The sequence below is a fragment of the Propithecus coquereli genome, unplaced genomic scaffold (assembly GCF_000956105.1).
Source record: "Propithecus coquereli isolate 6110/MARCELLA unplaced genomic scaffold, Pcoq_1.0 Scaffold876, whole genome shotgun sequence".
Taxonomy (NCBI): Eukaryota; Metazoa; Chordata; class Mammalia; order Primates; family Indriidae; genus Propithecus; species Propithecus coquereli.
Window position 1 is genome coordinate 391,354 of NW_012155018.1, and position 15,217 is coordinate 406,570.

Sequence of the window (15,217 nt, forward strand, 5' to 3'; positions counted from 1 at the left end):
CCCGATTGTTTATGGCAGCACAATTCACTATTGCAAAGATGTGGAAACAACCCAAGCGCCCGTCAATTCATGAGTGGATTATTAAAATTTGGTATATGTATACAATGGAATATTACTCAATCGTAAGAAACGACAGTGATCTAGCACCTCTTATATTTCCTGGATCGAACTTAAGCCCATTATCCAAAGTGAGGTATCACAAGATCAGAAGAATGGGCTCCACTTGTACTCGCCATCAAATTGGTACTAACTGATGAACACTAGGGTGCTCACATGGCAGTAATACTCTCCAGGGATTAGGGGGATGGGGGGTAAACCCACAACTAAAGGATATGGGGAGCATTGTAGAGGGAAGGGCATGCCTCTAACCCTTGCTTGGGGGAGGCAAAGACATAAAATGTAACCATAATGTTTATACCCTCATAATACCCTGAAATAAAAAAAACATGAAAAAAAATAAAATGGAGCAACACTTAAAGAGATAAATTCATTGCCCCAGTAACCAATGTGAGATGGGGGCAGGGAGTTGGAGGCAGGTACTCAAGCCTCCAAAGCTCCTATTGCCTTTTGTGATTTTTATTTGTCTACTTTCTCTTTCCCAATTAGACGAGGAAGATATCCCCCTGTACAGACACTAAGACACCTCTCCACCTGGCCTGGGATTCAGTAAGTAACACTTGCTTTCTCTTTGCGGACGCTTTCCTTTGTGGTCCGAGGGTGAGATCACACCAGGTTACAAATGAACAGCTTAGTAAATATGTTTGTTTTTTATGTTAGGTAGAAGAAGTTGTTCATGATGCAATTACTAGGAGTCTACAAGCTTTTTATAACATGCTGCAGTCATATGACCTTGGAGACACAGGGCTTATTGGTCGAAATAATTTCAAGAGAATCATGAACATATTCTGCCCACTTTTAATGAATGAACATTTAGTAAAGTAAGTTTTTGATAACAAAATTAATTTATGTCATATTTATCATCAAGTCTGTTTCATAATTCTAAACCTTTTTCTATGTACTTTTGCAATATTAATAGATAATATTGAAAATAGCAGCTGTTTATTGAATCCTTACTAAGTGCTGGACATGTGAGGTAGCTAATATTATTCCTTTCGACGGATAAAGAAACCGAGACCTGGAGAAGTTGAGTACCCACTCCAAGTCACACGGTGGGAAGGGAAGCCTGGGTTCCAGGACTCTGTGCTCTTTTCTGTTTTCTTATTTTGCAAGCAAATAACTTTATTTTTATTTTTAAGTACTATCTTGTAAAATATTGTTCAAAATGCAAAGATTTCATCTCAACTCTTGCTGAATTTAGAAAGCTCTTTTGTTTTAGTTGCTACAGTTAAATATGTTGAGTTCTGATGGTCAGAGCATTATTATCAAGAGTTTTTTGTGGTTTAACACATAAAATATTGATAATTGAACAATTTAATTATATATAATCAACTAAGTACTGTTGATTTTACATAACGAAACTATTACATAGGGGTAGACCAGTCATGGTTAAGACAGAGCGTAGTTCGAGACACTTCATTTCTGGGCCAAGAAATTCGACAATCGGGCCACAGCTGATTGGTGCTACCTGCTCACCTCTAAAGTATTTGCATATGCTAAAATTCCAATATAAGTTCTTATATAATTCTATACCAACACTTCTAATTTAAAAAATTCTTTTTTACATTTATTCTATCTTTATTGTGGTATACTTTACATACAATAAAGCCGCACATATTTAAATGATACAATGTGAAGAAATTTGTCATGTGTCTATAGGACCATCACAAGTGGATATCATACATTTCATCACTCCAAAAAGCTTCCTCGTGCCCTTTTGCAACTCTTAGCTCCCTCCTCCCATCCCCACGTAACCACTGACCTGCTCTCTTTTGCTGTAGATTACATTGCCTTTTCTAGGACTTTATATAAATGGAAGCACACAATATGTTCTCTTTTTTGTCTGGCTTTATTCATTAAGCATAATGATTTTGAGATTCATTCATATTGTTACGCATGTCAGCAGTTCGTTCCTTTTCACTGCTGTGTAGTATTCCATTGTATAGTTTTACCATAGTTTGTGTATCCATTCATCTATTGATATTAATAGATATGTGGTTTTTTTCCAGTTTTTGGCTATTACAAATAAATCTGTCTATATTGTATAACTCTTTGTGTAGACATACATTTTTATTTCTCTCAGGTAAATGCCCAGGAGTAGAACAGCTGGCTCCTGTGGTAATCGTAATTCAGTTGTCAAACTGTCTCCCAAAGTAGTTGCGCATCTTCCATCCCACCAGCAGCGGATGAGAGCTGTAGTTACCTTCCTGCATCTTCACTAGCACTCGATAGTGTTAGTCTTTCTAATTTTAGTCATTCTAATGGGTATGTTCTGATTATTTTTAAAACTCAGACTCTGCAGTAAGTTTCAGGATAATGCTTCAGGAAGAATCCTTTACAAGAAACTTTTGGCAAGCATAGGCATTAATGGCCCACCTGTCGTCTCTCCAATTCTTGCTCCAAAGGATCAGCTAAGTGAACGTTTTCAAAAAGCAAAGCAGCAGCAGCCAGATCTTTCTGAGAGGTAAAATAAAGCAAAATGAAAGCACATACCGCACTGTCTGTCATGGAATAGGTTGACTAAATGAATATTTTAATATTTGTTGACTAAATGAGTATTTTAATATCTTATTATTTAAATAAGAAAGATGGCACACCATACATACAGTGATCAGAGTCAGAGAATTTTAGAGCAAACGGAGATCTTAGGAATAAATCTACTTGTTAATTTTAGAAATGAAAGCACTGATGTCTCAGAGGTCTGGGGACTTGTATCACAAACTTAGTGGCCAGCCTGGGTCAAGAATCCAGGACTCTCAACTCTCAGAGACACTGGTCTGCAACTCGACTCTTACATACCTGCATTCACATTTATTCTTTTCCAGAAACTTACATTCCTTGCCACAATTTAATATTTATTGTAACACAAACCCATTAAACCAGTTAACGTTTTCTAATATGAATGATAGAATTATTAAAATGATTGCCAAATTGAATTGTAACAATAAAACGTACTTAGTAAATCTATAAAAAATTGGAACGATGAATATTCTATCTCTTCTTCATTTAAAAATATAGCTTTAGTCTAATGAAAAGATATTATTTTAATTTGCTTGCTCATAGCTTATAATAAATCCATAATGAAAGGTAAAATGTAGGACTATTCAGCAGACTTCACTTTGTCGTAACACTTTTAAAAAGTTCTCAAGTATAGAGAGCAATGGGAATATTTTAATGATATGCTAATGAATTTGAATATCTGTGCTTTTCAGTAGTAGCCGCTTTATAAATGGGCAGAAAGAGGGTATTTTAAGAGAAAGGTTAAATATTCTGTGATAAGATATGTCTGCTTCCTAAAACTGGTGAAAGAAGCAATGGTGATTAAGCATTTCATAAAATCTAGGCTTTCCTGGAGAGCTCTTAAAAATTGAGAGAAGCAGCAGAGAAGGAATAGACGTCCATTCTCCATGACTATTTGGTGGCTGCTTTTCTCCCCCCACCCAAAAAAAAAAGAGACCCAAGAGACTTCTAGAGAGCTGAGGAAATAATTATCCCCAAACACCCACACATACCCCTATAACCATACTCACATTTATAGCACATACAATTTATATTTCATAAATCAAGTTGATTTCATAAATCACCCTGTAATAACTGTGGACTTCTCTTCCTTTCCGCACATGTTTGATGACTCCCTTGATCTAGTTACCACAAAATGGCCAATTTCTTTAATTTAAAGCTTTCTAATGGGCTCTGACTTTAAATTTTCCCACTTCACAAAAGTATCCTTTTTCAACCATGTGTGGCCAGCCTCCCACCACCTTCAGTCAGCTCAAAGCACAGTGAAAATCTCAGCACAAGGACGATAGTATCTTCTCAAGCGCCCCACCTGGGCTTGCCACCATAGTAGAGGTGCCATGGGAAGAGTTTCGCTGGGACACAGTGCTGCTGACCTGCAGTGCTGGCCCTGGTCCTACAAGCCAGGGGAGTGTAAGAAGTCTCCGAGTCACTCCACCTTTCCAAGCATCTGTTTCCTCTCTTGTGAAACAGGCAGTGTGAACCTTATTGTCGTGGGTTACATCGAAATTGGGTGCTCTGGTTGTGTCAGTTGACGCTGGGTCTAAATGCCTGCTTTTGATTTTAGAACCAAGCCCACTGAAGATAAAACCACCCTGACCAAGAATATGACCAAAGAAGAAGTTATCAAAAAACTCAAAAACTATATACGGCAGCAGGACCCAGCATTCAGAAAACGATTTCTTGACTTTGGCAAAGAACCTAATGGAAAAATCAACGTGCTTGAATTTAAGAAGGTAGGAGAATGGGTTTCTGTGTGTTTCTTTCTTTTCTGAAGAAGTTCGGTTTTATTATACTAACATACTTTAAAGGATAATGATTTATCCCAGGACAAAGCAGATCCATTTCTAGGCATCTTTGAACAATTTAAAAGAATTCTTTTGGTCAAAAATTGTCTTTGGCAAATATCTTCAGAGAATAATTTCAATACGGATGTGACCAGTTTTTGATATTTAAACTGTTAAAACAAAGCATTCATTGATGCATTGTTTGGCGATCTCCTAATCCTGGCGCTGTGGAGGTGGGAATACGAAGCTGCCCAGGACCCCTGCCTGCCAGCGAAGAGTTCTTGTGATGCTGTGATAACAGAGCTGTGGTTTGTTCCTCTGGAAAGTATAAAAAAAAAAAAAAGAAGAAAGAAATCTGGCAGTGAGATATGGGAAACTCAGTGCTGATTTGCATGTGCTTATGGGAACTAGTGAGTTTCTGCCAGAAAGGGCTCAGCTTGGAGGGTTCTGCGTAGACTTCTCAGGAATTAATTTAAATGATTGCTTAAAATTCCTATTATGATCCCTCTAGCTAATCATCTTCAGCTATTTTTAAGGAAAGCATTTCGGTTAATATGTAACAGTGTCCATGTGGACAAATTTAGAAGCAATGAAATATATTTCCAAGAAGAGAGTAATTACATTAGTAGCCACTATTGATCTAGTGCTGGCCCCTATGCCAGGCACTGTAATAGGCTCTTTATGCTCTCATTCCTAAGCCTCAGGACTGCAGCATCCTGGAGGATGGGCGGGGGGAGGGAGATGGGGTTGGGTAACTATTCAAATGGCCCAGACCCTCTCCCCTCCCCAAACAGGACAAAACAAAGATCTCAAGGGTCTGGTGTTCTGTGAGCATAAGGGAATGGTGAGGAGAATGGGTTGAAGAAAGACTAAGAAATAAGAGGTCAGGGATAGGAAATGAGGATGGGGGATAAGAAATAGAGGAGTAAGGCAGAGGAAGGGTTCCCAGATTTCTGGTTTTGGGGACCACGTGGTTGATAATCAGTCATTGATGACTTTGATGAGACTTCAATGGAGTGAGTGGTGGCGTGGGAGCCAGGGCTGGAAGGTGAATAAGCACCATCTATTCCCTCCACCCTCCCTCCCCGCCCCTGCAGGGCCCTCTGTCCTAGGTTTTACTTCACCCCAAGTAACCTGGCACCAGTGTCCTTGCCCCTAATGCCTAATAATCTTGAACTAGCCCAGTGTTCAGCATCGATGCTTAGAGGCACAGGACACTAGCAATTCTTAGTCTGCCTCTGGTTTTTCAGAGTAGAAAGTGACTATCTTAGAGAAGAGGCAGGAGAGGGTGGCAAAACTGGGACAAAGACCCATGGCTTCTGACTTTGAGGGCAGCTTCTTTCCTGGCCTGTCCTCTGCTCACCTGAGAACACCTTTAGGTCATCAGCTCAGCTGCTGGTTCTCCTGTCTCACATCCTTACTGTTGATGAGCCAGTGACTCCCGACTTCACGCCCCATACCGCCCTGCTGAGCCTCGGTCTCACGGGTCCTGCCTCCTCTCTGCCACATCGGCACACCTGGAGAGATACCCGTGTTCTTACCAAGGCTGCTCTGACAGCGTTCTTTCCATTCTCAGAGGCAACAACTTGTGTTCCAGTTGCTCAGGGCCTCCTCTTACCCCTACATCTAATCCATCAACAAAGCCTGTTGGCTCCCTTCCAGATTGTTCCAGAACAGACCCCTCTCCTGCTTCCCCCATGTCTCCCACTCGATTATCACAGCAGCCTTTTCATGCCTCCCTGCCCCACCCTTGCCGTGCTACCGTTAATGCTCTACAGAGCAGCCAGGGTGGCCCCTTAATGGGACCCCTCCTGCTCAGAACCTGCCAATGGCTCTGCATCTCACTCATGGGCTTGTGCTGTGGGAAGGAAGGATTGAGATCAGACGTAATGCAGGGGATCCAGAGGATAAGGGTTGGGAATGTGGGATTTCAGCGGCAAGGAAACCTTTGGAATGGACTTCTCTAGAGATCTTCGAGTACAATTGATGATAGTATTATAATTCTATAATGGCCGTAAGAGCAATAATGATGATGATAAGGGTTACCACCACTAGACAATGACAGTGGTGGTGACCATAACGATACAGCTACCATGCATTGAGTTCTTCCGATATCCAGGCACTGCAGAAGTTGCTTTGCATGTGTCATTTCTAATCCTCACAGGAACCCCGTGAGGTATAGATTACATTATACCCATTTCACAAAGGAGGAGACCAAAGCTTAGTAGTTAAGACAGTGGCTCAGTGTTGTTCAGCTGTTAAGCCGTTCAGGAACTTGGATGTGTTTTTTGTTTTGTTTTGTCTTTTTGAGACAGGGTCTTGTGCTGCTGCCCAGGATAGAGCGCAGTGGTGTCATCATTGTTCACTGAGACCTCAAACTCCTGGGCTGAAGTGATCCACCTGCCTCAGCCTCCCACCTCCCAAGTAGCTGGGACTACAGGTGTGTGCCACCATGCCTGGCTAATTTTTGTATTTTTTGTAGAGACGGGGTCTCTCTGTGTTGCTCAGGCTGGTCTTGAACTCCTGGCCTCAAGTGATCCTCCCACCTCAGCCTCCCAAAGTGCTGGGATTATAGGTGTGAGCCACCAGGCTGAGCCTGGAACTTGGGTTGGAATTCATACCTGTCTGTATCAGCCTCAGACCTCTCTGGGTGTAATTTGGGCCTTGTTAGGTGTGATACAGGCTTGCTGGGTATAATACAGGCTAGTGGGGGTAATGCAGCCTTCTGGGTATAATAAGGCCTTGCTGGGTGTACTGCAGGCTTTTGGGGTCTAATATGAGCTAACTGGATATAATACAAGCTTGTTGAGTATAATGTGGGCTTGCTGGGTATGATACGGCGTTCACTGGTGCAGGCTTATTGGGTGTAATATAGGCTTGCTGGGTGTACTGTGGCCTTGCTTGGTGTAATATGGTCTTGCTGGGTGTACTGCAGCCTAGCTGAGTGTAATTCAGGCTTGTTGGTTATACTGCAGGCTTGTTGGGTAATTGATGGCATCATATTTTGAGGTTGTATCCGGCCTCAGAGTTTTGTGAGAAGGACATAATTTTAATAATAATGCCACTTAACTTCTTCCTATTATTTTGGTCATGGCTATACAATGTTCTTGCCCTATACAGTATGTTAGTGTACTGAATTGTTAACACAGTGTATTTGTGTATCTAAACATATCTAAACATAGAAAAGGAGCAGTATAAATACTACATGCTAATTTTCTGGGACCACCATGGTATATTTAGTCCATCATTGATTGAAATGTCATCATGTGGTACGTGACTACATGCCAGCTTATTAACTGTGTTATCAGAACTTATACATCCTTACCAATCTTTTGCCTGCTCTTTCTACTAGCTGTTGAGACTCCCACCTGATTGTGGGTTTATCTAGTGAGATCCTTTTTTATTTTGCTGATTGCTGCATTATTTACTTTGAAACTAAATCATTTGGTACAATAGATTTGGGATTGTTGAAACTTCCTGTGAATTGTCTCCTTTATCATTATGACATAACTCTCTTCATGCAGAGTAATGCCCCTGGCCCTCAAGCCTGTTTTGTGTGATAATAATAATAATACAGTTACTTCAGCTTTCTTTTGATTAGTGTTAGTGTGGTATATCCTTTTATATCCTTTTACTGTTAAAATATCTGGCTACTTATTTAAAGCAAGTTTCTTGAGGGCAGTAGTCAGCTGATTGTTTAAAAGTCTGACAATCTTGGTCTTCTACTTAAAGCATTTAGCCCATTCTATATTTATTTAATTACTGAGATAGTTGGCTGTGTGTCTGCATCTTAGTGTTTTTTCTATTTGACCCAACTGTCTCATGTTTCTTTTTCTGTTTTTTCTTGCCTTCTTTTAGACTATTCAACTACTTCTAGGTTATGAGTTAGTATATTCTTGTATCAGTTTTATAGAGGCTACACTAGAGATTGCAACATGCATTCTTTGTTATTGTAGTCAAATATAAATTATTATGTTTACCATTCCCTAATGATGCTAGAGTTTTTAATAGTTTAATTTAATCTATCCCCTCTTCACTTTTGTGTTGTTGTCATGCATTTTAACTTTACATACATTTTAAATCCCACAGGCATTATTTGTTATTTTGTATAGTAAATTATCTGTCATATGAATCTATATATTTATTCTTGCTGTCCTTTCTATCTTACATTTTGTGTTTACAGCTGGACTTGTTTTTTAATTTTACCTAAAAACCCCCCTTTTGTACTTCTTTTAATGCAAATATACTGGTGACTAATTCTCCAAGTTTCTTCAGATTTCCTTAGTTTTTTGCCTACTTCCTTTTTCTGTCCAGGATTGCATCCAGGAACTCACATTATTTTAGTCACCACATCTCCTTAGGCTTCTCTAGGCTGTGACAGTTTCCTAGACTTTCCTTGTTTTTGGTGACCTTGATGGTTTTGAGGATGACAGGTCAGATATTTTATAGAATGTCCCTAGATTGGGATTTGTCTAATATTTTTCTCATGAAGACTGGGGAGTGTGTTTTTGGCAGGAAGACCACAGAGGTAAAGTGCCCTTCGATTCAAGGGTACCTACTATTAATATGACCTGTCACTACCGATGTTGAGCCTGGCCACCTGGCTGAGGTGTAATTTGTCAGGCTTCTCCACTGTTAAGTTACTCTTTTTTTTCCTTTCTCTCTCTTTCCATACTGCACTCTTTGGAAGAAAAATCACTATGCACAGCCCACGTGTAAGGAGTGGGGAGTTGTAATGCTTCACCTCTTTAAAGACAGAGCAACTCCATGCATTATTTGGAATTCTTCATGGACGATTGTCTCTTCTCCATTTATTAATGTATTTGGCCAATTATTGATACTGGTATGGGCTCATGCTTCATTATCCTTTACATATCTGTATGATCCTTAATGATTTTTCCTTTTTCACTCCTGATGTTGGTAATTTTTTATCTTTTCTCTTTGTTTCTTGAATAGTCTAGCTAGAGATTTGTCACTTTCATTGATCTTTATATAAAACAAGCTGTGGTTTTATTGATTTCCACTATTGTTTGTCCATATTCTATTTCACTGATTTCTGCTCTTTTCTTTATTATTTCTTTACTTCTATTTACTTACTTGTACTTACATTAGGTTTAATTTACCTGACACCCAAGGGGATTTTTCTCAGATACTTGGATACTTCCTTGGATACCTTGAGAAGCCATTGGGGCTCCTGGTGTTAAAAGTCGAGGAAACGTGCCCTCCTGCCCCAGAGACAGGGCCTCCAGGACCCTCGCACTCTCAAGCTAAGCCACACTCAGCCTCCCGCAATTTGTCAAAATTACCTCTTACTGTTCCTACCAGTTTATGGCTGCAGTGGCTTCTGCGCCAGGTAAGCTGATCCTGGCTGTGATTCTCTGTGTTCAGTGGTCTCTCCAGATCATGTATTTCTCTGATGGCTCTAAGAAAAATCATTAATTTTCAGTTTTTTGGCTTTTTTCTTGTAAGGATGGTAGCGATGACTTCCAGGCTCTTTACATGTCAGCGCTGAAAGCAACAGCACACCCTTACTTTTAAAAAATGTATTAGCTGGAAAAACATTCTGGGTTGGCAATGATTTTCTTCTGTTATTTTAAAGACATTCCATTGTCTTATGCCTTCCACCAGTTTTGTTGATAAATCACCTATCAGTCTTATCGTTGCCTTTTTGAGGGTTAATGTGTCCTTTTTCTCTAGCAGCTTTTAGGATTTTTCTCTTTGTCTGTGGATGTCAGCAGTTTTACTATGATTTGCCTCACATGGTTTTCTTTGTATGAATCCTGCTGGAGTTCTCCGTTCTTTTTGAATCTGTAGGTTGATGCATTTAATAAGTTGTGGAAGATTCTCAGCCATCATCTCCTTCCTTTTACTTACTCCTCATTCTCTCTGCCCTTCTCAGACTCCAGCTGTGTACATGAGCCCTTTGCACAGTGTCCCACCTGTCTCTCTCGCTCTTGGATGTATCCCCATCCCGTTTCCCTCGGTGCTTCAGTCCCAGTACTTTCCACTGATCTATCTTCCACTTCATTAATCCTGTGTTCTGTTTTTTTTATTCTGTGGTTAATTTTATTCATACAGTTCTTAATTTTAGCATTGTAGTTTTCAGTTGTGGGATGTTTGTTAGATTATTTTTACATATTCCATATCTGTGTTTTTTTCTTTTGTTTCAATATATTCTTACATTTTCTTAAGCATATTTATAGCTATTTAAAAATCTTTTTCTGTTACTTCCAGTATCTGGTTCACCTGTGGATCTGTTTTTATTTTCTGTTTTTGGTTTTTTTCTTGATTTTGGGTCACATAGTCCATCTCTTGGCATGCCAGGTAGATTTTTATTGAATGCTGGATATTGTTTATTAAGAAAATTGAGAGGCTCTAGATGATGGGCCACCCTTTGCTTTACTAGACAAACAGAGTAGGGACTGATAACCTTAGTCCAGTTAGGAACTGAGTGGATTTGAGGCTGGATTGCAATTTTGGCAAAGCTCTGTTTGCTTTCTTTCTTTCTTTTTTTTTTTTTTTTTTTTTTTACTATTCCTGTTCCTAGGGCAAAGTTTCTAACTCAGAGCTTGTGTTATTCCCTGAGCCCCTGTCCCCTGAGAGATCCTGAATTCTAATTCTTGTTGCCTCAGGACCACAAGGTGACCAAAAAATCTCTTCTACTTTTCAGAGGTTTTCTGCCTTAATTCTTAGTCTTATGCCCCACATAGCTTATGCATTCAGCAAATATCTTGAGGAGAAACTGGTCAAGTATTGGGCCCATTTTTGCTTCTCACTTCTCCTCACCAAGAATCCAGCCATTCAGGTCTCTTACTCTTTCTCTTTATTTTTACTTTAGAAACAGGGTCTTGCTCTGTTGCCCAGGCTGGAGTTCAGTGGCATAATCAGAGCTCACAGTCATCTTGAACTCTTGGCTCAAGCAATTCTCCCACCTCAGCCTCCTAAGTAGCTGGGAAAATAGATGCACACCACCATGCCCAGCTGATTTTTAAATTTTTTGTAGAAACAAGATCTGGCTATGTTGCTCAGGCTGGTCTTGAACTCCTAGCCCCAAGTGATCCTCCTGCCTTGGCCTCCCAAAGTGCTGGGATTACAAGCGTGAGCCACTGTGCCCTGCCCAAGTCTCCCATTTTGGTCTCTTCAGTCTCATAAGCTCATCACAAGATTTACTTGTCCCTCTGTCTGCTGGTAGTGGCCTTCTGCTTGGGCCATCTGCCCCAGTCCTAAGCCCCTTGCCCTGCTCCCAGAATGGGCAAATGGCTCATTTTCCTCAAGTTTCCCTCTTCTCTCAGATTTTTGTCCCTTTGGGTCCTGGTTGCCTCAGCAGCTCTCTAATAGATGTTTTGATGTATGGAATCTATATATTTATAGAATCTGTATAAAGAACTCAAGCAAATCAGCGAGAAAAAAAATCAAACAACCTCATTAAAAAGTGGGCAAAAGACATGAACAGAAACTTTTCAAAAGAACATAGACTAATGGCCCACAAACATATGAAAAAATGCTCAACATCTCTAATCATAAGGGAAATGGAAATCAAAACCACAGCAAGATATCACTTAACTCCAGCAAGAATGGCCTTTATCAAAAAGTCCCAAAACAACAAATGTTGGTGTGGATGTGGAGAGATAGGAGCACTCATACACTACTGGTGAGACTGTAAACTAGTGCAACCTCTATGGAAAGTATGCTAGTATGGAGATATCTCAAAGAATTAAAAGTAGAACTACCTTTTAATCTAGCAATCCCACTACTGGGTATCTACCCAAAGGAAAAAAAGACATTCAATAAAAAAGACAGCTGCAGTCAAATGTTTATAGCACCATAATTTACAATTACAGAGATGTGGAAACAACCCAAGTGCCCATGAATACATGAGTGGATTAATAAAATGTGGTATATGTATACCATGGAGTTCTCAGCCATTAAAAAAATGTTGAACTAAAATCTCTTATATTAACCTGGATAGAACTGGAGACCATTCTTCTAAGTGAAGTATCACAAGAATGGAAAAACAAACACCACATGTACTCACCATTATATTGGAACTAATCGATCAGCACTTATGTGCACATATGGAAATAACATTCATTGGAAATCAAGCAGGTTGGAGGGGGAGGTGGAGATGGGTAAATTCACACTTAATGGGTACAATGCACACTATCGGGGGGATGGGCACATTTATAACTTTCACTCAAATGGTACAAAAGCAATTTATGTAAACAAAATGTTTGTATGCCTGTAATATTTTGAAATAAAAAAAATAATAATTAAAAAAAATGGACTCGAAGCCAATCTGCTAGGGTTCAAATCCCAGCTCTGCTTCTTAATAACTATGTGCCCTTGGGAAAACCTCTCTGCGTTGAGGCTTCCGTATCCCTACATTGGAGATTATAGTCATGGCTACATCATTGGATTGTTGTAAGGATTCAGTGAGCTGATATGCACGTATTAGTTTCCTAGGGCTGTTGTAACAAATTACCACAGTCTGGGGAAGCCATCCTGTTGTTTTGAGCAAAACAACAGAATATATTCTGTCATAGTTTTGGAAGCCAGGGGTTTGAGATGAAGGTGTCAGCAGAGCCATGCTCCTCTGACGCCCTAGGGGAGGAGGCTTCCTCGCCTCTTCCAGCTTCTGGTGGCTGCTGGCACTCTTGGGCATCCTCGGCTTGTAGCTGCAACACTCTAATCTTGGCCTCAGTCTTTACATGGCCTCTTCTATATCTGTGTCTTCCCGTCATGTTCCCCTCTCAGTGTATCTCTGTCCAAATTTCCTTCTTGTTATAAGGATACCAGTCATTGGATTAGGGACCCACCTAAACCAGTACGACCTCATCTTAACTTGATTACATCTGAAAGACCCTATTTCCATTGAAGGTCCCATTCATAGGAAATGGGATTAAGACTTCAAGATATCCTTAGAGGACATAATTCAACTCTCTGTAATATCTAAACCCTTAACATAGTGCCTAGCACACAAGGGCAGGGACTTTGCTGTTTTGTTCACTATTGTATTCCGACTGTCATATAGGTGCTCAAAAAAATCTGTAGAATTAATTAATAATTTATCAGCTTTTACTTTCTGCAATACAAATATATTTTCCAAATCTATCATTTGTCTTTTTGTTTTATTATACTTATATCTTTTGCTGTTAAAATATCTTATTTTTATGCAACCAAATATATCTACCTTCCTTTCTTTTTTTAAAAAAATAAATTCTGGGTTTGTAGCATTGGTTGATAAGGTGTTATTCCTCCACCTCCCAGTCTCCTAGACTTTCTTGCAAGAATTTTGTTTGTTTTAATAGACTTCATTTTTTAGAGAAGTTTTAGGTTTATAGCAAAATTTAGTGGAAACTACAGAGAATTCCCATGTAACCCCTGTCCCCACATACACAGCCTCCCCCACTATCAGCACCCCTCACCAGAGAGTATGTTATGATCTGTGAACCTACATTAAAATTATTTGATATTATAATTTCTTGCAGATAGAAGAAGTGAAATTTCTGGGTCAAAGAATATTCACATTTAAATTTTTAATGCATATTGCCAGATTGCATTTTCAAAGATCCTATCAAATTCAATCCTACCAGCAGTGTTTGGGAGTTCCTAATTTCCAAATGTTTACCAACTTCGGGTATAATAAAGTTTAATATATGCTAATACGCTAGCCAAAATTATATTCATTGTTTTAATTTGCATTTCTTTGATTTTAGTGAGCCTGAACCTATCTTTCCTATTAGATTCTTGCAAGAATTTTTATTGTTTCTTTTAAAGTGTAGATGCTTAATCCATCTGGAATTAATTTTTATTTGTGATGTAAAATGGGACTCCTCTTCTACATTTTCCCTCTGAATTGAACTATTACCTTTGTCACTTATGAAATTCTCGTTATACTAGGGTCTACATCTGAAAATTTCCATTCCACTGATTTATACGTCTATTTCTACACTAATGCAATATGGATTTTTATTTAATATAAATAAAAATTGAGCTCTTTCCTCAATTTTCTTCCTTTTTTGTATTTTCTTGGCTATTCTCAGGCCAGGTTTACCATATAAACTTTAAAATCTTTTTATCTACTTATTCTTCAGATGCATTATTGGGATAATAACTGGACTCACATTAAATTTACATATTAAAAATGTGTCTGCTTTTGAAATCAAGAAGAAAGAACATAAAGGAATGCAGAGAAAGAGTGACAGAGAGTTCTGTAATTCCCAAGGAGAATGTGGCAGTGTAGCCTCAGCGTTTCCTGTTGCACTTGAGTTTGTCCTGAGCTTTGGGCCTGGGAGTTTGTTTCCACTTGCCCTTTGAACAACAGATCTGATCTCTGGGGCTTGAGAACAGCCTCTCGGAAGTAGGAATGGTTTGTCTGCTTTTATCCTCAGTGTGCAAAATGTGTTATTGAAATACTGAATTCATTTGCCCATGGAACACTCTAAGATTTTACACGTATGTGCAAAAATAAGCTGGGTTCTGGATATTTGCTTCTAAAATTAGACATTCTGGTCAATATACAAGTTATGCCTGGAATTTCCCTTCACATTGAAAGGCTGTCAGATCACCTCATCTTTTATTCTCAGACTGAGGCTGTCTCATCTCCCAGTGTTTGAAGGTTGCAGTTAGGTTGAGCATTTTGTCATTCTGTGCCACCTAAACACAATTTTAGTCTTGTTTCTATGGGGATAATATATTTTTTAAAAACAAAACAAACTAAACCAAATCATCATCTTCATCATTGTCATCATCATGCCTGCAGCAAAAAAGTAAAGAAAAAATATGTTTTACAACTT

At 39.2% G+C, this 15,217-nt stretch overlaps 1 protein-coding gene across 1 annotated transcript in view; it reads left to right on the forward strand.

Annotated features, from left to right (window-relative positions):
• The window catches only part of LOC105826280 (EF-hand calcium-binding domain-containing protein 6-like), a gene marked incomplete at its 3' end in the record, with an annotated part of 192,321 nt that overhangs the window by 122,895 nt on the left and 54,209 nt on the right, over nucleotides 1-15,217 (forward strand). The window contains exons 11-14 of the mRNA XM_012664235.1: nucleotides 607-666; nucleotides 778-938; nucleotides 2,411-2,581; nucleotides 4,202-4,370. Of these exons, the coding sequence (XP_012519689.1) occupies nucleotides 607-666; nucleotides 778-938; nucleotides 2,411-2,581; nucleotides 4,202-4,370 (561 nt within the window). The remainder of the gene's footprint in view (nucleotides 1-606; nucleotides 667-777; nucleotides 939-2,410; nucleotides 2,582-4,201; nucleotides 4,371-15,217) is intronic.